This window comes from Cydia strobilella, chromosome 3, assembly GCF_947568885.1.
Source record: "Cydia strobilella chromosome 3, ilCydStro3.1, whole genome shotgun sequence".
NCBI lineage: Eukaryota > Metazoa > Arthropoda > Insecta > Lepidoptera > Tortricidae > Cydia > Cydia strobilella.
In genome coordinates, this window is record NC_086043.1 from 16,338,423 (window position 1) to 16,363,724 (window position 25,302).

Genomic DNA, 25,302 nt, shown 5'->3' on the forward strand with positions numbered 1-25,302 from the left:
GCTGAAGTCAAATACATGTATGTACGTGATGTATGTCTGTTTGTATGTATACTCGTAGCTTAATATTTATCTATATAGGTACTGTCTTAGTTACAATTTTATTTACATAAAAGACCCTGCACCCACTTAATAAATATATCTGGTTTAGCCCATTGCATTGGTTGTCTGATAGAGAATGCCTTAATAAGATTAAGTCCGCCATTTGTACTTTAATGTACTGTCATATTGTGCAATAAAGATTAAACAAATAAATAATCAATTTTATATTCTAACTTAATTAATTCGCACAATTCAGTTAGAGTGTGTATAGGAGGACTGAGATTTAAGAGGATAGTTGACGGCCGTTTCTCCATACAAACGTAGTTCCCATTTTCCTCCTTGGATATTGATATTTTGTAAATATTTTTAAGTACCCAATTTATTGTATATGAACCATAGCTATGCCCTTTTTACTTTCTAGTTTTTTATTATTTTTGTAAGTTACAAACGATTTACAAATTACATGCAAATTTTTAAAAGCTCTTAATTCATGTAATGAATAAAAAAATCGAAAAAAAAACACATGAAGGGTTATAGCTTTGGTTATTATACATCAAGTTGCGTAAAAATATTTTCTATCATGTTAATATTCAGAGAGAAAAACGGGGACTACGTTTGTATGGAAAAACGGTCACAGGACTTCGTCCCCTTTCAGTTTAATAAAGAAAACTTAAGCTTGAATTAAATTATTTATTTAAAAACAATCGATAAATAGCAACAAATAATGCATACAACAAAAAGAAATCCTATTAGATTGTGATAAATTACAATTAAATACAACAAGATGCTCTATCAGATATGAGATGATGAAATTATTAATAAGTCCTATGTTTTAAATTATATACCTACTTATAGGTACGTACGATGTAAATATGATCATTATTTTTGTTAAAACACAACATGAGTGGGAGTAGCGCGATGATAACACTTGAAAACTTCAAAAGCAGTGTCAGCGGAGTCTCTGCCTTTCTTTGCTCTACATTCTTCCAGAGCCTTCTTAACTCCCGTTTTATCCGCGCCCTGGGGCAACTTCGATAGAGCCACGTCGACGTTCAATCGTCCATCGCGGTCCAAAATCCCGGACTTTTGGAAGAAGCAAAGCATGAACTTCTTCAACGCCTCGTCATCCTTGAAATTCTGCTTCTTCGCTTCGGCCAGTACTTCGGGTTTGACCCCGGATTGTTTCATGCATTCTACGGTGTACTGTTGAACCTTGTCCTTTTGTGATTGTGATAGATGCACGTTCTGACAACATAAAAAATGGAATTTAGACAAAATAAAAACAGAGCTCTTCTAAAGTACCTATACATATTTTAATTAAATCTTAGTAAATAAATATGCCATGGTATTTGTCACTGTAAAAACCCGTTTTTGTGGAAACTCGTTTCCGATAGTCCTTGGTAAAGTATCAACTTCGATTTTTTACATCGACACTAGTTTTTGAAGTGTCTTTCTTGGTAAAAACTAGTTTTGTCTGAAAATTACCCGTTAGTTTTCACAAAGGCGTTTCGGAAAACCAGTTTTAACTAGAGCAAAGGTGTTTAAACCAAGACGTTACGGAAAACTAGTTTTAACAAGGGAACACAGGTTTTCGTTTAAAACGAGTTTATACGGTATTTTTGTTTTATACAAACTGTTGTTATTCCAAAAGCTTTATGCGACATTAATTTATGTGAAACGCTACAATTTATTAGGTGATGATCTTAATGTTACTCTGGCAACTGATAAGCCATAGAGCTATTTAAGACATGAATCCCAGAGACATATAGACAAAGATAACTTACATTAGCATAAGTCATCGCAGCAATCGCAGCTAATACCAGCAGGGTCTTCATCTTGGCGGAGTAGTGATGTTCCTAAGCAGCTGAACCAGTTACTGAATGAACTTACCACACAATAACCTCTTTTATATAGATCACGAAGGAAATCGAGTCGGGGTCTGTACATAGGTGCGAGGAAATACATATTATGGAAATCATTAATCCGCTATGTCAGGGTTGACATCTTTCCGGAGGTTCAATAAAATTATTTCTATTATCTACCAGTACAGTAGGTACTTAGGTACATTTATTTAGGTCACGTCCACTACAAGTATTGATCGATATAGTCAATCATATTTTTCCATTTTCTTTTTCTCACATATGTAATGGGATGGTATGGGAACAAAGATCAGATCTATTCCTGCTATTGAGAGTCGGACTTCTTAAAATTTTGCGACAGATATTTTTCTTTGTATTTTATTCTGGGAAATGGACCTGCTTGAGTTTTGTCCACAACCAGGTCTATGTCGGGCGGCCTCGGCTCCTGTTTCGTAACGGCAGGTTTTACGATATATATGCATAGTTTTTGTTACGCCTTACTTCAGCTCCGACCATTTTAGTATTGACTTCATATGATCACTATTAACGAACGATTACATTTTTGAATCGGGACAACTGTTTTGAGATCAACATAATATTATGTAGGTACCTAATCCCGCACATGAACGGAGAGTAGTCGGGATCACATCATTTATTTTACATAAACACGTCTTTAATTCTCAACATAATAAATGGATCAAAAGCGCCCCCTATAATCGACCTACGTGAATTGATCCAGTTAATAAAATATGTAACAGGTTCGTATATAAATTAACAATTTCTTGCAACGGAAGGTGGCCGGTTGGCAGTGACACGTCAAGAGTCAAGTTCTAGACTAAGTACATCGTAACCGGACAACTAGGTCACAGCGATTAGACTGTTTTTTACGCATAAATAATTTGAATGTGTTTTGCACGAAACTGCATTATCCTTCAAGAAAAGCTTACACAGTTAAATCAAATAAGACTTAATTACTGACACAATTTTCATGTAAAAATCGGCGCTTAGTCGTAGATTAAAATAACAATTCAGTGGAACGATGAAACCTTATAAAGGGCAGGGTGAAATAACTGTTGGTTCGATTCCATTGTTGTACTATTCAAAGGCATTCGCATACTCAAACATTACATATTAGCATAATTAGTTTTTAAAAACTGGCACTAATACTCAGTTATTTGCATGCAATCGGTCTAACCTTACTTTAAAATTTTAATACCTTCCTTTGTCATTTCGAATGACAAATTGCCATCATGATCGAGTTTACAGACTATCGTTAAGTAATAATGGGTACTGTAATATAACCATACATACTACAAAAACTATTTTTGTAAGTACCTAGGTAGGTACATACCTAAAATAGTTCCCTTGTACTGCTTAATTATAGAACTACTAGCGACCCGCCCCGGCTTCGCACGGGTGCAATGCTGATTTATATTATACCTATAAACCTTCCTCTTGAATCACTCTATCTATAAAAAAAACGCATCAAAATCCGTTGCGTAGTTTTAATAGGTCTAAGCATACATAGGAACAGACATACATCCAGACAGCAGGAAGCGACTTTGTTTTATACTATGTAGTGATACCATGGGGTCTCTATTGTTTGACATAATTATTGAAAGTCATAATGTAATAATTGTCATATTATCATTAGTCATAATTTGGTTTTTCTCAGAAACGCGTAACTTTTCAGGATTGCCATAAAACAAACCTAACCTATCTATAGGATAACCCGAAGGAAATCCTGAAAAGTTAACGGTTTCAGAATTATGACTAATGATAATATGACAATCATTACATTATGACTTTCAATAATTATGTCAAACAAAGGGACCCCGATACCATGATGTTGATAAATTCGTAACCAGTACCGATTGCAAAATGAAATGGCATCGATTCGACTAGGTTTTTGCCAATCGGGCGTCTCGAATGGTTGAAAGCAGGTTGATAGTATCATTAACATTTTCCGTGTCAATAAGGTTTCTTCACGGTCTCTACAATCAATCGGAATTAACTGTTATACAACGGAATAGCTTTCTAGGAAACTAACTAGACAAAAATGTTTTTAAACCTACTTAGTTGGCGTGATGCTTTCATCGCAATTCGCTACCCATGTGGGTTTATACCTATTAGGTCATATTGAGTCGAATATTTTGTATAACGCCGCGAGGAAAACAAATGAAGTAATTCTATTGGTTAAAAAAAAACACATCCCTCGCTACGCAATGCCCTCGCACATCCCTGGTAGAAATGCTGCCTGTTTGAGAGGACTGAAACATTAAATTAAATAAACCGGCCAACAGCATGTCGGGTCATGCTCAGTGTAGGGTTCCATAGTTACCCTTCCGTCACAATGTCACAATAGGCTAAACTGGAGCTTATAGTATAGAATAGAATTGTTGCTATTTATCGATTGTTTGTAAATAAAAACATGGCAAAACTATAAGGTTTCCTAGTTGACTACGGAACCCTAAAAATGTGTCTAAATATACCTAAGGTTAACTAATACTAGATTTTTTGCAACTAAGCGAAAATGATCGAAAAACATTGCGACTTTCAGCAGAAAGCGGATAAAAAAGGTTTTCCCTCACTGGCACAAAACCCTGCAGATTAAGTTCTACGGCTTCGGTAGCATGAGTGTCAGAGGCAGTAGGTACTGGCAGTGTCCGCCCACAGCGATAATAGGCCTACGACGTCAAAACGGCCAAGGAAGTCAGTGTTAGGTAACGGCGAATCAGCTGAAGACGGATTGCTTGCAAGAATTCAGGAAATTTAGTAGGTAAGTTTGTGTGTAATATAGCAAGTAAAGGAGTGCGAAAATAAAAATGAAATGAAAATATTTATTGATAACAATTGTTACGTCGTTTTTTTTTATTGGTTACATAAATCAAATTAATTATTAAAATTATCAATATTCAAATTAGTAACAAAATTATAATTATCAGTATATTAGTTATTATTAACATCTAACAGCTCTAGCCTGTATTAGTTATTAAAGCACTAGTGGCATGTCGAAAAAGTCACTATACTCATAAAACATCTTCTTAAGAAGCCACTTTTTTAATTTAGATTTGAAGCCTACAGTGGAAGTTGCATTTCTAATGCAATCGAGTAATCGATTGTAGACTGAAGGTCCGAGGCAATAGACCGACTTAGACGACTTCGCTTATGTGTGTCGCTCTGCTACCAGCCGGCCTCCGTGCTTGTTACTACGCAGCGGATATTTAGAGTTCGTACCCTTGCGTTTGAACTGATCTCGATTGATGTGTGTGAACATCGCTACCTGCTGTATTAGTATACAGGGTAGGGGTAGGATTTGGAACTCGAGAAATAGCTCCCGGGCTGGGGCGTCGTTCGGTTTACCTGCCATACCGCGGAGTGCTCGCTTTTGCATTGAGAAAACGCGATACCAGTCCGCGGCTCGGGCCCAAAGCTCCTGCAATATGCAGCCCTAACATAGAAGTGTTTTCACATGGGAGGTTAATTTTATAATCAGCTGACTGTTTATAATTCGATTAGCTACTTTGTTATAATAACGACCTTGGTAATTAAAGAAAATTAGACATATATAGCAGGGTATTAGAAATAATTAGCCCTTAACATGTGAAGGATAGATATAGATATTATTAGATACAAAAATTTAATTTTGGTAGGTAGTGTTTACATTAAGTACTAACCGCTACTAATAAAACAAAAAACCAGGCAGCCCCATGTGCAGAGCGTGCGTGGAAGAAGAGGAAACAACAAAACACATTCTCCTAGACTGCAAACAGGTAGAAGTATACAGGAGTAAATACCTAGGAACTAAGTGCACACTAAAAGAGGCAGTTGGCAACCTGAAAACATTGCTAGGCTTATGGAGGAGCTGGGGTGGTTAGAGTAGCGCTACCTCGTTTCACGCAAAATAGGCTCAATAGTTGTCGAGTTGCGGAAAATGCCCAGAAGCACTAACACTTTTTTTTGACGCAGGGTAAATACGTTTACGTATCTTACCCCTGGGCTGCGAAAGCCCGTTGGGGATGGGGTGGTATGTGGGACTCGCTCCTCCCGTAACTGCCTCTGATAACGGGCAGAGGCAGGGGAGGAGAATACCCACTAACTTCCCCTGCGGCGTTACCCTCTCTGCCGTTTTAGGGGAGCATCATGAGATCAGTAATATTCTACCACGATGCTCCCCCAGAAGCACTAACACTAACTAACCGCTACCAACAAATTTTCGAGTTTGTCAAAGGCGCAACTTGGTCTCGTGAAGTCGTAAGCTACCTATATTAAACTAGCGAAGCATGTATCAAGGTCAGAATCAGAATCAAACTGTCAAATTTAAAGTCAGACCTTACATTTTACCAATGTAGAATTACGTTAGCTACCATCAGGGTGCCACGTAACCTTTCGTCAATATTTTGAGTCGAATTCGGTCCCTAGATTTAGCACTTTTTTTTAAAGAAGTGATTATTTGTGAAGATGACTCATTGGGCTCAGATATTTTCTAATTAAAACTACAATTTTTACTTAGATAATTCCACGTGGACGACGTCCAATCTAAATTTATAACATTATAACTTAGATAAGACGTACCTCCTGTCGCCATCAGATATCGCAATTCCGGAGTATCCCCGACTCACTGGGGACTGAATCGCAATCAAGCAACAGTGTTTCACTGATATATCGGAGTCATGAGTCATGTGTCAGAGTTCATGTTTAGATATTTTTGAGCACCTCGCCCGTTCCGACATATTTGATGGTGACAATATGAAATTGCGTAGGTACTACGTGTGGGCGCTATTAGATGAGATTGACGCCATTTTTTTATCTGCCAATCTCGTCTGGATGGGCCTTAAAAAGAAGGACTCTTAAAAACAATACCGTACTCTCGTGTCGTTCTAGACTCGACAATATGGCAGAAGACTCAGCTGAACCCTCCTGCCAGCTCCGTAGACGCCGCTCCGCGGGCAACCCAAACTTGCCCCTGCACCTCGAGGTGGGGTACCAGGTGAACGAAGGGGGGCCCAGCCACGGAACTCCGTCTCCGACACCTGGGTGCATCAAGTTTGCTGCGAGCTCGAGGTCGCCCACGGCTTCTTCAGCCCTTTTAGAGTTTAGGAAGAAGCAGCAATCTTTTGATATACAGGTAAGATTTTTAAACGACATGCTTATTTCTTAGGTAAGTACCTACGCACCTACATTGCTTACGCACGAATCGCACGATACATGTTCAAGTAATACTTTCCTAATTTCTTTGATTTATCTCATATCAAAACAAATAATATTTGTACATATTATGTAGTGTCTTAGGTATAAGTAGTTTGAACAATACAGATATTAATATTGTCTTCGGTTACCGCGATAGTTACTCATGAAATAAAACTATGAAAACGGATTATATCGCGTATATTGAATTTATAATACATCCCGACGTTTCGAACTCTTTACAGCGTTCGTGGTCAACGGGTGACTGAGGAAAAATTACAAAATGCAAAAATACCCACATACTAAAATAATGAACAATCATAGACTACAAACTTTAAGGCTGGTTGTACATGCAAAATCGGTTCATAAGGCTAGTTATACACTATAATTATTTTTCAAGTAAAGATATATATATATACGCGATAAAAAAAAAACACAGATATTCTGAAAATATTTTGTAATATAATTTTTATTTTTAAATTGCGGACATAAACTGGTTATTACTTATCAAATTTACCTATCTAGTTGTTTTGTTGATAGATCGAGGAGTGTGAAGAGGAAGAGATAGTAATAGAGAGTGACGAAGAAACCGAACCGGGCACCCCAGCTCTCATGATCAATCGTGCCGTGACGCCCACTCCTATACAGGACTTCGCTGCCAACGTCGTTTACACTGAAGGTTAACATTTTCATTGCCAGACCTAAATTAAAGCGCTTAACACACCTTACGTAATTATCTAATTACGACAGAGACGCAGCTTTGCGTTGACACTTCTAAGTATTACTACGTCCCTGACGTAAGTTACTGAATACAACAAGGTGTGTGAAGCCAAAGAGTATACAGGATGATCAATCCAAATGGGTCAGTAGGGAGAAGTCAGTAACTATGAGAGATAGCGAAATATGTTCTTAGGAACCATGGCGTCGATTTTAGATTTAATAATAATGACATTCAAACTTCTTTTTTAACTCTCATACATAACCGGGAATTGAACCTGGTCAAAATATTCTTTATTGTAATCGAGCGAGTATTTGTTTGTATTATTGATCCTGAAATTTTAATAAAAAATTTGAAAAAATTGAATGCCATCATCATCTACCTCGCGTTGTCCCGGCATTTTGCCACGGCTTATGGGAGCCTGGGGTCCGCTTGGCAACCAATCCCAAGAATTGTCGTGGGCACTAGTTTGTACGAAAGCGACTGCCATCGACTTCTATTAAGGCGACTTATTTTAAGATTTTTACCCATATAAGGTTTAAAAACTTACCGCTGTTTAACAGTTGGTTAGTCTTCAAAGACTATATAGACGGATTCCTACGGAGAGTACCTAACCACAGTAACTGGACGCACACGTGGAAACTTTCTCGATTGCTTTAGAACTTTTGACGTTTGATTCACAGCACTCATTGGATTATAACATTTTAGTCACTGATCGTTTATAATTTATAACACATCCATATGTTGACACTGACACATAATTAACAAGTTGACGCAGAACACGAAAACTGCCTGACATAAGAGCATGGCATTAAAACTTCTGTTAACTACGAAGGTTACATTTTTTTCACATTTTGGCTAAGCCACAGAATAAATAATAGTACTAGGTACAGAAGATTCACTCTATAATGGCTCCTGTACACAATGGCCCAGTGTAGGCCAGTCCAAGGGACGCATTTATGCGTTAGAGGCTTAATAATAATAGCTGCATCCCTTAGACTGGCCTACGCTGGGCCATGGTGTACAGGAGCCATAACAAAACGCGTCTATTGCGACAGATATGACCGATAGGTGGCGCAAGCGCGAGCAGGCGTCAGGGAACGGCCCGCTAACCCTTATCCGGGTTTTATAAGGGTATTGCATAAGTCACCATCAAGCCCTTTGCCAGACGAAACCCTTCATTTTGCTTTTAAAAACCCTTATATTTGTGTACACACATTTGTGTAATCGGTAGCCCAAATACCCTTACAAAATCCTTATCACCCGGTCACCAACACCTTGCATATTGCTTATAAGGGTTAGCCTTACAAAGGGCTTCCCTTTTAGCATATAAGCGTGCTAATTTAAGTCGTCTACCTTGTTCATAAAGCACACATTGCTTCGAATCCGAGCGATCGTCGGCGGCGACGGCGGCGTTCTTTGACTAGGCACGTATTTTCTTTCCTTTTCATACACTAGCGTAGATATATACTAATCCTGTCTCTTTCACGCAAAGGGAAACCTTTATAAAAAGCGCTTAAAGATAAGGGTAACCCTTATTAAGGGCTAGCCTTATCTTTGGTTAGCTTAGGTAGGGGTATGAATGGGATTGCAGATCAAAAGGGAAAGTCTTTCAATGTGTTAGCCGTGTTTAAGGGACGCCCATTGAAAGGGTTTTATCGCGGAAAGGGTTGTCCGGTCCCTGGCAGGCGTCCGTTCCGTAGCGGTGCGTGGCGACTACTATGGCTAGACACCAAAATTGGTGTAGGCCGCATGTACATGTAGCGACGCGACGAAATCGCGGAGTAAGCCACGCCTGGCTAAACTAATAATACACGCGATACAAACTTTCTAAAGTGCACACTTCCTCTATAACTGTCAAGGCAAAAAAACAATTCATTTTTATCTTTCACAGGACCTCAAATAACGGACTTCCTGAAGGTCAAAACTATAGAACAGGACTGCCTCACAGACGTCTCAGACGCGGACTCGGACGCCGAAGGCGACGGCGAGGAATAAACGTGAATCCTTACCAAATATGTATTATTCTTCGTGTATATGAATATTATAATAAAATTATGTATGTTGATCTTATCGCAATAAATATAATGAGTTGTTGATAATTTACATTTACTTAAACATTATTTTTAGAGCCACTGTACCTGCTTTTATTAGAATTGTAACAAATCGTTGTTCAAATTCGCACGTCTACGAAACTCAGCAAAAAATAAAAATGAAATAATAACTGACCAAATCTTATATTATTATACCATATGAGATAAATGAAGTAATGCATGAATTTTTAAAAGTATTTTATTGCACTTTATATATTTATATAGTGACTACACTGACTACACAATACAACCTTATTGAGAGATGTGTATTGACATATTTTGTCCTTAATTTTTACCAGTAAATTTTAATTCAGCAATTTGAAAGTTAAACACAATTAGTTTTATGTCATTAGTTGTGGTTTGTGATACAATGAATTTAACATAATCCTTAGAAATTCAAATAATTCTATCAAAATAAATTACAATATTTGGTCTAATCTTGCGTGATGGCAGGCGTATTTTAGTAAACAATAAACCCATTTCGCAATTTTGTTCAAGTAATTAAAAGTTCTAAGAAATACAACTAAACTTCTAGCATATAATAATAATAATGGGTTAGACCTCGTTTCAGATCGAAAATTGGATACAGGTATTATTAATAGGTATATTTCATTGTATTAATGCACCAATAAAAATGAATACATATCGAAAAAATAAGAAACTGAACAAGAGTTAAAATCGCGAGTCTTTAGAATAAAATAAACTTAAACGGCAAAAAGTACTGCAAAAAGTCTATACAAAGACATTACGCGCTCATATTTAATCCTTATGACCATTAAGTACCTACTCAGGGCACATTCAGTCATATACACTGGGCAAGAGTCTTGTTCAATACTCTGTCTATATCACAGAATTATTATATACGCTAGATGAGGCAAATATCACGATTTGTATTGAAACCAAGCGTGCCGACTTTTTCATACAAAATTTACGCATAATATAATTTTAATTTTAAAATTATGTACCTGTGATTGGAAATATGTTTTTGCCTTTGGGTGCTCGCAATTTTTGGGCTATTGCAGTTAATTATCACGCAACGAGGCATTATTTTAACCCTTAAATGCATGATTTTTTGTATAACTTTTTAATAAATTGAAATAGATGTGTCATGCTGTATAGATTGAGGGAATAATATTTTGGATAGCTGCATATTGAGCCACGGACCATCAAATATACGATGCATATATACATCATTATGCATTTAAGGGTTAAGTTATCACGGACGTCCGGCTGCAACAACTGACGCGCGTGGACTGTCAAGAGCGACAGTCAACCCCGAGGATTTCTCGGGGTTCGGACATGCGAAGTAGATGCATTTGCGTCATTTATGGTATATTTAAATCTGTGGTCTATATTATAAAGATTTATTTATTATACAAGTTTAATAATGGGAAAATGTCTATGTACAGTAAAGTCGAACTCTGGTGGCGTCGTCGAGTCCCGCTTGTGACCGCCGGCTAGCAGCTTTAATACTACGAAATTTGTTTTTGCTACTTTTAGAAGATCAGTTATCTGTAACAAATATTTATTTGGGAAATTTATCTAAAACACAAGCTAGAACTAGGTTCAGTTAAAACTAATGAATCTTAATCAAATCTGTCTACATACAATGAATAATAAGCAAAAAGAACTTACTGTAAAATAGATTAATGATTGTTTCACCTTATGACACAATTTATACTTTGTAATAATTGTAGGTAATTCAAGGTCTTTAAATCGCAATTTGAGAGAAAAATATTACAATCATTGCTATGATCATCCGACGATCAAATAAGGTGTACTCGGGTCATTCCGAATGTCGAAAACTGTCGGATAATTTCGAAAAGAGATATTATGATGGAATTTTGGATGGTTTACGGAATTATCCTACATACGAAATTACCCGAATCACAATACGTAGGTAACAAAAATACATTCAAGTCTACGAGTATTTCCTTTAAAGCAACGAGCTTAACTTTGGACTTAATAAGTTTTCATATGCCTGAATTAAACTTCATACATAATTTCAAAATAAAAATATATATATTTGCAATGAAATGAAAATCTGTACCTACGTGTCTCATTCGTACTATCCGTATACCGTCCGATCTCAAGACGCATGGACCATTAGTTCAATAGACTATTAGCAAACCAATAAAATACAATATCAAGCAAAATTAAACAAGCTTACCTCTTGGTCTGGAGTTGTGATAGTTTCTAAAAGCGATCTAGCTTGCTGAAAGTGTTTACATCCCCCTAAATATAGTATCACAGGATTTTCGTATCTGAAACAAACAAAACAACAAATGATTAATTAAATACAACCTTAAGAGGGAAGAATAGCTACTGACAATAGGCACTTTATTCATACAATTTCCATTTCGGGAGAAAACGGTTTACTACCTAAACCGGTCCACTAACTTAATCTTAACAAATCACTTTGATTTTGATATCGATCGCTTCAGCATAATATATTCTAGGTTTATAGGTTTCGCTTTTAATTTTTTTTTTGTATTGCAAATTTTGAAAAAAGGAAAACCTATAAAACCTAGTTTTTTATTGTGTCAATAACATACCTACTAAAAATCATGGTGAATGGAAAATGTTTAAAGGTGGAAAAAGTTTTCTATTTTTGTATGGACGAGTACGAGCTATACTTCCCTCTTAAGCACTTAAAAGAACTAATATTGACTACGAATTTTTCCTGCGCATGTACCTTTTATTGTTATTTTGTACGTCTATTACTGCGGGTGTGGGGGTGGAGAGGTATTTACACTGAGATTGCTTGTAACATCTTACTGAGCCGGCTGCGTCACCTCTGTGAACTCGTGGTAGTTCGACTTGTGGTGGCGTGAGTACGGATAACGGTGCGAAGCGGTGCTTGTAACATATAGATCTTTACACTGAGAAAACATGTTGTAACAACTTACTGGGCCGGCTGCGTCATCTCCGTGAACTCGTGGTAGCGGACTTGTGGTGGCGTGAGTAGTTGAGTACGGACAACGGTGCGAAGCGGTGCTTGTAACATATAGATCATTACACTGAGATAACATGTGACAACTTACTGGTCCGACTGTGTCACCTCCGTGAACTTGCGGTAGTGGACTTGTGGTGGCGTGAGTACTAGCGGAAGCCGCTCGACCCTAATTTCAAAGGAATGCCGCAAATCGATGCACAGGTTAGCCGTTTGGCACACACATACTAGAGGCCAAAAATTTTTTTTTAACCCGCAGTTCCTAAAAAAAATTCACTGCGGGGGGTGGTAAAACATTTTTTTTGTATGAAAAAAAAAATATTTTTTCCAAAACCTATCGAGTGTGGTATCATACGAAAGAGCTTTTTGAGCCGATTCTAAAAATATATCACATCATTACATTTCGGGCATTTTTTTTAAATTAAAACAAAAAGAATTTTCGAAACATACCAAGTTTGGGCTCCTCCAGACACGATATGGCAGATTTTTTTTTACAATATACCACAAATGATACGTGGTATCCTCATGTCTAACCCCAAGAAAGCAATTTTGAAAATAATATCATTAGCAATTTTTTTTAATTTTTCAATTTTACAAAGTGACACAGTTCTACTTCAATACCTATTTCACGAGAATTATGGAACTATACTGCAGATACGGTACATATTAATCATAAAATGATACGTAATATCCATATATCCAACGGGAAATACCTCTTTAACCCTTTAACTGCGCCTTTTCATCAGTTTGTATAATTTGTTTAGTTATTGACACAAAATGTCAAGGTTGTATCCTCCAGCTACGATATACCTTACTGTTTTTTTTTTGTACAATATACCACAAATGATACGTAATATCTTGATATCGAACCCCAAGAAAGCAATTTTGAAAATAATATCATTAACAATTTTTTTTTTTTTCAATTTTACAGTGACACAGTTCTACTTCAATACCTATTTCACTAGACTTATGGAACTGTACTGCAGATACGGTACATATTAATCATAAAATGATACGTAATATCCATATATCGAACGGGAAATACCTCTTTAACCCTTTAACTGCGCCTTTTCATCGGTTGGTACAGTTTGTTTTGTTTTTGACACAAAATATCAAGATTGTATCCTTCAGATACGATATATGTACCTTACTGTTTTTTTTTGTACAATATACCATAAATATCTTGATATCTAACCCCAAGACAGCAATTTTGAAAATAATTTCTTAAAGATTTTTTTTTTAATATTTTTCATGTGTATAATTTTTCAATATTACAATATTGAGGAATTTAAAAAAAAATCTAAATGAAATTATTTTCCAAATTGCTTTCTTGGGGTTAGATAATAAGATATTACGTATCATTTGTGGTATATTGTACAAAGAAAAATCGATAGAGTATATCGTATCTGAAGGATACAATCTTGATATTTTGTGTCAAAAACCAAACAAACTATACCAACTGATGTCGTATCTGCAGTATAGTTCCATAAGTCTCGTGAAATAGGTATTGAAGTAGAACTGTGTCACTTTGTAAAATTGAAAAATTAAAAAAAAATTGTTAATGATATTATTTTCAAAGTTGCTTTCTTGGAGTTAGACATGAGGATATCACGTATCATTTGTGGTATATTGTACAAAAAAAATCTGCCATATCGTGTCTGGAGGAGCCCAAACTTGGTATATTTCGAAAATTCTTTTTGTTTTAATTAAAAAAAATGCCCGAAATGTAATGATGTGATATATTTTTAGAATCGCCTCAAAAAGCCCTTTCTTATGATACCACATACCATAGGTTTTGGAAAAAAAATATTTTTTTGCATACAAAAAAAAATAATGTTTTACCACTCCCCCCGCAGCGAAATATTTTTTAGGAACTGCGGGTCAAAAATTTTGTTTTAGCCTCTAGTATGTGTGTGCCAAACGGCTAACCTGTACATCGAGTTGCGGTATTTTTATACGAACGGGTTAGACTATACGGACAACGGTGCGAAGCGGTGCTTGTAACATATAGATCATTACACTGAGATAACATGTGACAACTTACTGGTCCGACTGTGTCACCTCCGTGAACTCGCGGTAGTGGACTTGTGGTGGCGTGAGTACGGACAACGGTGCGAAGCGGTGCTTGTAACATATAGATCATTACACTGAGATAACATGTGACAACTTACTGGGCCGGCTGCGTCATCTCCGTGAACTCGTGGTAGTGGACTTGCGGTGGCGTGGTGGTGCGAAGCGGTGCTTGTAACATATAGATCATTACATTGAGATAACATGTGACAACTTACTGGGCCGGCTGAGTCATCTCCGTGAACTAATGGTAGTGGACTTGCGGTGGCGTGAGTACGGACAACGGTGCGAAGCGGTGCTTGTAACATATAGATCATTACATTAAGATAACATGTGACAACTTACTGGGCCGGCTGCGTCATCTCCGTGAACTCATGGTAGTGGACTTGCGGTGGCGTGAGTACGGACAACGGTGCGAAGCGGTGCTTGTAACATATAGATCATTACATTGAGATAACATGTGATAACTTACTGGGCCGGCTGCGTCATCTCCGTGAACTCATGGTAATGGACTTGCGGTGGCGTGAGTACGGACAACGGTGCGAAGCGGTGCTTGTAACATATAGATCATTACATTGAAATAACATGTGACAACTTACTGGGCCGGCTGCGTCATCTCCGTGAACTCATGGTAGTGGAGTTGCGGTGGCGTGAGTACGGACAACGGTGCGAAGCGGTGCTTGTAACATATAGATCATTACATTGAGATAACATGTGACAACTTACTGGGCCGGCTGCGTCATCTCCGTGAACTCATGGTAGTGGACTTGCGGTGGCGTGAGTACGGACAACGGTGCGAAGCGGTGCTTGTAACGCACGGCTTCGTTGTCGAACTGCGATTGCGGCTGCCGGATTTTGCCTTGCAGTTTGAACGCTACTAAAGCCTGTCGAAAACGTAAGGTGTAAAAACATATAAATTTAAGGAAACAATCTTAACAAGTATTGACAGAAGTAATGAATGAATTTTGTCATCTTATTTCTTCAGTGTATTTCGACGACATAATTTCATGACTGTCCTTATCCTATATCATCATCATCATCATCATGATCATGTATTTGATAACGGACGCTTAATTCTGCACATACATAGCACAGTGACAGTTTTAATTCGGTAGTGTTGAACATAATCTAAACACATTGCCTATTAGCAGGAGAGTCCGTCAACGGTACGGTATATTTGCACTTGCAGCGACATTTTCCGGCCAAGTTATACTTGACATAGCGTTCGGTATGCAAACTTACCGTCCGATTGCATACGCTCTATGTTGACGCCGACCGTATACATAAGCCCCCTTATTCATAAAACTTTAACGACCTGATTTAGTTAAATTATGTTTTATCCCTTTCTTACAAATACACAAGTCAACATGAAAGATAAAGACAAACGATTCATTATTCACTAATTCAGGCCATTAACGCGTTTATGAATAACGCCAATAGTGGTTTAAACAATTGAATGGCGGTCGCTGTCAGCGTCAAGCGTGCACGCTCGGAGCGTGCGTTCCGTGGCACTCGGGTAACTGCAGAATAGATAGCGTACGTAAATAAATAAAGCATATACCTTATAATATCCCCCGCACATGTTCTGCATGACCTGGCACATGAGCGCCTCCCTGGCGTAGGGCCTGGTTCTCTTCTTCTTGCGCGCGCCCTTCTTGGCGTCGGCGCGCCGCCCCCCGCCCGCGCCCCCCTCCCCCGCCAGCCCCTCGGCGCGCCCGAGGGCGGACACCAGCCAGCCGTACAGAAACTCATACAGGTACCTGGAAGGGACCATGTCATTGGACATTTTTTCATAGTATATGTCACTAGGATTGGCTGTTTAATCGCTTCGACGGAAAAGTTACCTGTAGATACCATACAAAATGTATGAAAAGTCGCCCTGGGACTTAAAGGTTTTTAGCGTTGTCTATGCCTGAGACTCGAGGGGTTAATTGTCTTTAATAACCATCATGTGGTCTAGAGGTCGAGAAATATAAAATCCCGAAAAGTGTTCTTAATTAGCGTGGAAATATCAAATCTAATGTAATTAAAGCAGGATCGGCACTCTGCTAAAAACCCCAGTGTAGACACCGAGTCGCCTTAAAAGCGAGTAATGGGCGACGTGAAAGTAGATATAAGTCCGCTACATTTGAGAGCCTCGAGCCGATGCATCACTACAACGCAGGGATCGGAACCGGTTTTTTGCAAAAACATCGAAATAACCCTACATTGCGAAATATTTTGTACTCGATTTGTAGGACTCAGTTGTGTTTCTAAGTAACGACATCGCATTATTAGATTGCCCAATTAAAAATGAAATAATTAGCAAAGAACGAAAAAATACCGTTTTCGTTCCCATGCAAAAAATACCAGTATCCGATCCCTGCTACTGCGTCATTCGTCACTAGACTCACCAGAATATGTAGTGGTACTCGTGGACGCTGTAGAGTTCTAGTTCGAGTCCGGAGAGCAGGTAGGCGATCATGACGCGCAGCACGTGGTATAAGAGCCACGTGCCGAAGCACGCCCGCGGCGCTGTACCGGCTGCTCCGCTCACCACTGCGTCCACGCTTTCTGCCTGCAATTAATCATTTGCATCAAGAATTTTTTAAATCGCATTGTTAGTTGTTAATCCTTTGACCGCCACTGTCGGCCATAGCCGACAAACGTCACAGTATTAAATGAAAGGCTCAAGGAAATTAAAAGTTCGATACATTCTAATAAGTTTTATACCTACATAAAATTGTCGTGGCGGTCAAAGATCAAGTATAGGTATCTCATAAAAACTAATGAAGAAATATTCGTCATTGACAAATATTAGAAAGCGACATTAAAATGATTATTCGGGAAGCCCCATTTTGACAGATAAAATGTTTGGTTGTAACGTAAATAAAATAACGCTACATAAAGATGTCAGGGTGATTTTTGCTCAAGTGAAAGAGTTGATTCTTATTCGATCGTTATTAGATCAAATGTTCTCTTTCGACAGTTCGAGCATCCCGGACTCCGCATACCTTTATATTAACCAAAATGACTGTTACTCTGACACTAACCTCTTCTTGCAGCGCTGCGAATTCGTCTAACAGAAGGGCCAACTTGTCTCGCTGGCGCGCACGATTGTGTCCGCAGACCTGCAGTAACACTGCGAACGGACGGACGCAGCGAGCGAGGAAGTTCTCTACGAATTCGCGTGCCTGCAAAATACGAATGAACAAATTGGTATTCAGAATTGCATAAAGATAATCATGTTTGCGGCCTTGGTTTATTCAAAATACTCTCCAAGTGTGGTTTATTAATATGTATTATTTATTATCGACTGACTTAAGACATTGTATATGTCACTGAAATGGAAATGGGCAGGCCACACAGCAAGATACCAGGACAATAGATGGACACTGCAAACAACGAAGTGGCTTGGCCCCACTGGAAAAAGACGAGATGGTCGACAAAGGGCAAGATGGGTCGACGATGTTGTAAAAACAGCTAGTAAAAACTGGATGACCTCAGCTCAAGATAGACAGACATGGAATAAGATGGAGGAGGCTTTCTACCCTATAGGGGCCATACAATAATATATATATATGAACCTAGTATTTCAAATTTGTAACCAAGTGTATGGATAAATAAAAGCTATAATAATAATATGTAACTGCATGTCTTATCAATATTAAACACATAGCATGACAATAAAAATGTTGCTGTAGTTGGAGTCAAAGGAATGTCTCATTTCAAACATAGACAGAGAGAAAATAAAAAAAAAGATAGTATTCTTCGTCTTACACGAGTACTAGCACCCAGAAGAAAAGGATGAGTATAGTTTTTTTTGTTCTTATTTACTGACAATTTGGTTTGACCAACTATAGAATCGCTATTAGTCATGAAAGACCTATTAGGCTGAACATTGTATTGAGTTCGGGCGATTTTCCGCAACTCGACGACTGGCGCCTATTTTGCGTGAAGGCTGAACATTATTCTCAAATACCTGCGGTGTAGGTATAGGAGACTTGGGCGTCAACGCCGGCGGATTGACGAAGCTTCGAACAGACTCCCGTAGTATCTCGACGAAGGCGTGCGGCGGTCTCGGCTGGCCGGGCGGCGCGTTCATGGCGCTCTGGGCCATGCTGGCCGTGCTGGCGGGGGACGGGCTGAGGTACAGCAGCTGCAGCGCCGAGCGGGACAGGATGCAGGCGCGCTGCCGGCTGAACTCCATGAAGAAGTCCTGTCGGATAAAAGGATTTATTTATAGAGTGCAGCAACTAGCATTATCGAAAACCATAGAGTAACTTGTACATACTGTGCCTTAACAGTTTTTTGACAAGTTTTCACTATGACGTTGATGTATCAAGGCGGTTTGTCTACAGATGGCCTACCGCGAAACGCGAAAATCGAAATTTCGTTATCTGCCTCTCTATCGATCGAAGATGCAAGTGATAGAGAGGCAGAAACCGACTTTCCATTTTCGTGTTTCGCGGTAGGCCCTGTGATTTTGCTAGTGACGCCCTCTACGCAGTTTCGCGTAATATTCTCAATTGTTGCGTGATAATTTTAGCTAAGTATACGCTAAAGCAACAAGCGCTAAAGAACTCGGCATCAGACAGCGCCTATCAACCACAGTGGAGTCACGCATTTTGACCTTCTTCGGGCATGTATACCGTCGTGGCGTCGTCTATAGAGCGTCTCGTAGTGCAGGGAAAAGTTGAAGGCAACAAGCCACGTGGTAGATCACCAATGAGATAGACAGACCAGATCAAGGCCACAGCTAAGGAGCGGGAGGAGTCGACATGTGTATTTATAAAAAATTAAATGGATGTCATAAAAAAGTGACTAAGTTGTCCAGTTCTGCTTCTACCCGCGACTTCGTCTATGTATGATAACTTACGTGATATAAACTATCCTATATTACTCCCCGGCACTCAAACTATCTCCACACCAACACCTAAATCGATTCAGCGGTTTAAGCGTGAAGTGGTAGGTAACACACGAACTTATTCAAGTACTTTAGCACTTCAAGTATTAGTAGGGATTGGAGTAGCTTTAAATAAAGTACACTCGGCTTAGTAAACCGGGGTGTTACTTAGGGTCGGTTGCACCAAACTGTTTGTCATCGTTAAAGAGTTCGCAACATTTTATTGTATGGAAAGTTTCATAGTAAACCGCCGCGGCGCGCCGGGTGACGTTGATCAGTCTGTCAAGTGCGGATAGTGCAACTGGCACTTAGTGCCGCGGCGGTTTACTATGAAACTTTCCGTACAATACAATTTAGTACATACCAGTGCCGTGTGGAAGTTAGTACAGGAGGTGATCTTCCAGGCGCGCCGCAGCCTCGACACGAGCTCGTCGCAGTAAGCCAAGGCCTCGGCCCGCGGCTTGATGCGGGTGTAGCGCGGAAACGTGGGCGGGAGCAACCGCTGGTTTATCATCGGCTCGAACCCCATCGGGTTTGGAGAGTCCGCTGAAAAGAGGCGATGATTTTATCCCCCAAAAATGTTGCCGAGTTATGAAGTCAACTAACTTAAAAGTCGGGAATTTAATCATCCACAGAAGTAGACCGCAAGAAGAAATTAAGATTTAAAAAGTAAACCGCAAATAGGGGGTATTACTGCAATGTTCTGCCACCAGAATGCAGCAGTGGCCCCTTTAGTAAACCATAGAGTAACGTGTAACTTACACTCTATGGTTACTTGCCTTTTACAGTTTTTTGACAAGTTTTCAGAGATAATAAAATATGACATTTATGCATCAAGACGGTTTGTTTACAGAAGACCCACTGGGAAACGCGAATCCGAAATTTTGCTATCTGCCTCTTTATCGCTCGAATATGCAAGACTGACAGAGATGTTAGACAACGAAATTTCGATTTTCTTGTTTTGCGATAGACCCTCAGATTGTGGTAGTGGCGCCCCCTACGCAGAGGATCGCGTAATATTCCCTATTAACCTTTCGAGACCCGTCGGCTTTTGACATGTAAATTGGTTTTATGAATAAAATGATTATGATTATATGTACCCTATTATATGTCGCCATATTGTATGTTTTTGTATGTTGCCTTATTTGTCCGGGTCTCGAAACTCACAAAAGGTTAATATATTTATGAAGGGCATTATCTAGTTTCATTCACGAAGACGCGTGCTTTGGCTCGTATTTTCATGCTATTAAAGGTTAGATTTGACAAATCTGCGCGTCATCGTGAATGACACGTTCTATGTATATTTTTGATCTATGTCCAGTAATTACATTTTCAGATGTGATATTTTAAACAATTAAAATAGTGTCTATTTAAACCTTAAGCAAGCCTCCCGAGTAAAAGATTACGTCAAAAACAATAGGCTTGTGTATATTTTTTATTATATTCACAACTAAGCATGTTTTATATAAAGACCAAATGTCTTTATGGCACCAACTGTATAATAGCAATAAAACCGCAAATGAAAGACAAAGTCGGACGCAATAGTCCGTGCCACGTAACTAATACATATTACTTCGAATCGAACCACACCACCACCACAATTTTTTCTTGGTTAAAACTCACAATTCTCTACAGGCTGAGTCCCCAGCCCGGCCGTCTTGATGATGACCTTCATCATCTCGGAGCAGCCATTAAGCAGGGCCACGCAGTCGGCACCAGACTGAGGGTCTTTCTTGGTGATTAGGAGGAGGGCCTGGTAGAACATCCTGGTGAAGCGGATGCGGGCGGCTAGCGCGGTCCATACATTGTCCTGGAAATGTGGGTTTTCTTATACTTCGCATGCAAGCAATAACTTGGCCGTTTAACAATTTGGCATATTAAAGATAAAAAAAATTTTGTTATGTGTGGTCAAGGAATTAGATTTGGTTCTGTACCATTATGTTCCTTGTCACAGAGACAATAACATGACATCCCTAAAGAGAAGCTTTCATATTGATAGTCACTGTGACAAGGTATGAAATGAAATGACACATAAATCAAATTCAACATATAGTATTAAAAACATGGCTACAATGCAATTTAGATTATAATGAATAGGAAATTAGGACTCACCTCCTCACCAGAAGCTCTAGCCTTCTTATTAAGCTCCTCCTCCTGTTCTCGGAGCATGGCAATACATTTCTGCTCCGGCACCTCCAAGTTGGGATCAAAAGTGTTGCCAGTCTGCGGGTTTGAGCCCAGACGATAACCATAGCCCATTGGTTGGAAGTCCTCTTCTTCAAACACTTGGGCTCTGAAAAATTTAAGAATTATAGCTTATACATTACATTACTAGACATCAAACCTACTCGCAAAATATCAAGAGAATCGGTTAAATGCAACCTATAGAGAACAGCAAAACATTGTGTTTGGCTTCACTTGGCCAATTAAATGTGGCTTTCATGTACATAAGGACCCTTTTCTATTGGAAAGCCACAAATAGACACTAATTGATTTGACTTAAGTTACCCTATTTCAGGATACAATTTATATATAACTAGATTATTTTTTAAGATTTTGTTTTTGTAGGCTTGTAAAATGACGTGTATTCCAATTTAATTAACAAATATTTATTTATATATGAAATAAAAAATATCTTACATGTATTCATCATCCACCTAAAGAGTCATCAATTCAATGACAAATTTGCATATTTTCAAATAAGGTGTATTGTTCTTCTTTTACATAATAAATAATGTAAATAAATGGTTAACAATAAGTACAGTTATACTTACTTGTTAATACAATCTCTTATACAATCCAGCAGCTTATAAACAGCAATACAATACGCCTTTAGTGTCCTGTTATTGATTGAATGGGGCTGGTGCAAGTACAGGTTCGTGAAGACAGTCTGCGCCAGGGAATGACCTTCCAACCATGAGACAATGCAGGCCATCGTTGCATCCATTATTCCGATCAATTCACTTGGCTCTAGGTCGTCAATCTTCAGTTTCCCTGCCTGAAATCATAGAATAATAAATAAATAAAATAAAAAGCCTTGTTAATCCATAACTACTAAAAAAAACATTTACAATCTTAGAAAAATATTTAACCTTACATACTATAGTGTTAGGACCCCTGTCGGGTATAGGCCTCCTCCAACCTCTTCCACCGTTCTTGGTCTTGTGCCTCCAAAAGCCAGTTGTGAGAATCTTTTCAATATCGTCTGCCCAGCGCGCGCGCGGGCGCCCTGCTCCGAGCTTGCCTCCTGGGCCCAGCCAAGTAGTGGTTCACTTTGTCCATTTTATATCGGTCATCCTTGCAATGTGTCCGGCCCACTGCCATTTTTGTTTGAGTGAGTGCTCGAGAGTGTCAATCACTTTAGTTTTTGCTCTTATGTTTGTGTGGCGTATTTTATCGATCAGTTTGATTTTTTATATTTTTCTCTCTATTGCCCTTTGACAAACTCTAATTTTCTGTTTTATGTTGCTTGTATATTTCCATGTCTGACATCCGTAATTTAATGTGGGGAGGAGACAAGAATTGAGCACTTTTCGTTTCAGATATAGTGGAAGAGTGCTCAAAAGGAAATCATAGAATGCACATGCAAATTGATATGCAATATAATGATATATTAAGTCAACTTTTGTTTAGAAGGAGCTACACAGAATGACCATGGGGTCATACACACTACAAAAAACAATGTTTCGTCCCTAAAATTAAAGATAGTGGATCAAAACGCCTAAAACTGATCCCAACATAGATTTTTAAAAAAACTATGCACATTTGTTTCACAAATATTTATAATTTATGGACAAAGAAAAAACAAATTGTAACCTTAATCTCTTTGTGACCTGTAGAGGTAGTTCTGGTGAAGATTATTTTGACCTCAACATTATATAATCAAAGAGTACAACATATGAAGTACCTGAACAGCCTGCTGAAAGTTGAGTGGTTTAGGGTTGCCTCGGTTACAAAGCATCCCAGCATCCATCTTTGGGTCCATCATTTCAATTGCCGACATGGCTTCAAACAAGCCAAACAGGTGGCCATCATGTAAGAGTTCACCTAGTTGTAAATCTGTAACAAAGATTTAGATTTTTGGATGATAGTATGCTATTGCCAACAATAAGTTAAATTTTTCTTCAGGCCACTACAGAAATAAATAAATAAATAAATATTATAGCACATTCTTACACAGATTGACTAAGTCCCACGGTAAGCCTAAGGGGGCTTGTGTTATGGGTACTCAGGCAACAATATATATAATATATAAATACTTAAATACATAGAAAACACCCATGACTCAGGAACAAATATCTGTGCTCATCACACAAATAAATGCCCTTACCGGGATTCGAACCCAGAACCATCGCAAGAAATGCAACTCTATTTTGGTCAAAAGATTCAAACTTGGAACAATGGTTGCAGTTTGGAAGACACCAAACAATGTAGACAGCGGTCATGACACTGATGACAGTCTTAGCACTGTCAGCAACACTTGAATCATAGCATAGTTTGGACAGGGTTTAATATAGGTAGCTACATGAAAAATACTGCAGACATGTTAAGACAGTGAGCATGTAAGTCAGACATGTCTAAAAGCCATTAGGAAACAAACAACAATTTTTTATTGAAAATATTCTAATTTGCGTTATATCAAGTAGAAACACTACTATATAAATCACTACTCAAAAATTACTTTTTCTGTTGTATATGTCATCAATTTGAGTTTATTTCTAAAGCTGCTAAAATATGGAAATACCTTGTATATGTTTAAAGAAATCAGTGGTGACATCAACCCAGTTGTATGTGACTTCAGGCGCATCAGGCATAGACTCCATGGTCCTATTGGAAAGAAGGGTTATTACTATGGTATACAGTGTATTCAGGTGATATAGTTTCTTATCTGGAATTATAACAAGTGACATTTCGCAATAACCCATACAACATATATAAAAAAAATATAATAATTTTTTTTAGCAAGTATAACTAATAAGAAGAAAATTAATGTTAGAAGTGGATGATAATAATGTATGTTAGATAAAGTGTTTTGTATAAAAACACATACATAAAACACAATGGGTTCAACAAAGTGCAAATTTGATGAGATGAGATTCTTGAGACAATGTTATTGAAGGTTAACTTAGAGCAATAATGAATGAGATATGTCTCCACGAACAGGGGCGTGTTATAAACTTAAACAACATAATTATATATAAATCCAATACACACAAGACCAACATGAATAAAGGAACACTAAAATTCATGCATTTCTTACTAACCCAACACCATCGAAATAATCGTCACTGTCACCCATGTTATAATACTTATAATAAATTCATGTACTAAACTATGGTGAAGATAATTTACCATCAATTTCTATAAAACCGGGCGGGGAAAATCAATATATTAGTTTTCCGAGCCGAAATAAGATATTTTTACCGACGGCGAGCGCTATGGAATACATACATCTGATACATCAACCATACACAGATTATAAAATAGTGCACTTGTCA

General features: G+C 38.3%; 3 protein-coding genes across 4 annotated transcripts; 1 reads left to right on the forward strand and 2 right to left on the reverse strand.

The window, feature by feature from the left end:
* Nucleotides 1–825: 825 nt before the first annotated feature.
* LOC134756026 (general odorant-binding protein 56d-like) lies at nt 826–1,977 on the reverse strand. The gene is made up of 2 exons (XM_063692798.1): nt 1,824–1,977; nt 826–1,284 (listed from the first exon to the last, which is right to left on the reverse strand). Exons 1-2 carry the CDS (start codon nt 1,872–1,874, stop codon nt 928–930), a joined length of 408 nt encoding a protein of 135 aa, XP_063548868.1. The 5' UTR covers nt 1,875–1,977; the 3' UTR covers nt 826–927.
* A 2,536-nt stretch (nt 1,978–4,513) lies between these two features.
* On the forward strand, nt 4,514–9,909 carry LOC134756025 (uncharacterized). The gene is made up of 4 exons (XM_063692797.1): nt 4,514–4,673; nt 6,783–7,026; nt 7,626–7,764; nt 9,698–9,909. Exons 2-4 carry the CDS (start codon nt 6,793–6,795, stop codon nt 9,799–9,801), a joined length of 477 nt encoding a protein of 158 aa, XP_063548867.1. The 5' UTR covers nt 4,514–4,673; nt 6,783–6,792; the 3' UTR covers nt 9,802–9,909.
* Nucleotides 9,910–11,110: 1,201 nt separating this feature from the next.
* Nucleotides 11,111–25,271, reverse strand: LOC134755984 (N-alpha-acetyltransferase 35, NatC auxiliary subunit). Of its 2 annotated transcripts, none has more exons than XM_063692729.1 (14): nt 25,157–25,271; nt 24,549–24,631; nt 23,712–23,863; nt 22,579–22,802; nt 21,917–22,097; nt 21,428–21,614; nt 20,169–20,350; nt 18,881–19,117; nt 17,952–18,092; nt 17,313–17,476; nt 16,481–16,679; nt 15,646–15,803; nt 12,067–12,160; nt 11,111–11,408 (listed from the first exon to the last, which is right to left on the reverse strand). In XM_063692729.1, the coding sequence occupies exons 2-14, from the start codon at nt 24,625–24,627 to the stop codon at nt 11,268–11,270; spliced, it is 2,139 nt and encodes a 712-aa protein (XP_063548799.1). In that variant the 5' UTR covers nt 24,628–24,631; nt 25,157–25,271; the 3' UTR covers nt 11,111–11,267. The 2 variants fall into 2 exon arrangements, with proteins under 2 accessions (XP_063548799.1, XP_063548798.1); XM_063692728.1 differs by having other exon boundaries at nt 25,069–25,247.
* Nucleotides 25,272–25,302: the final 31 nt, after the last annotated feature.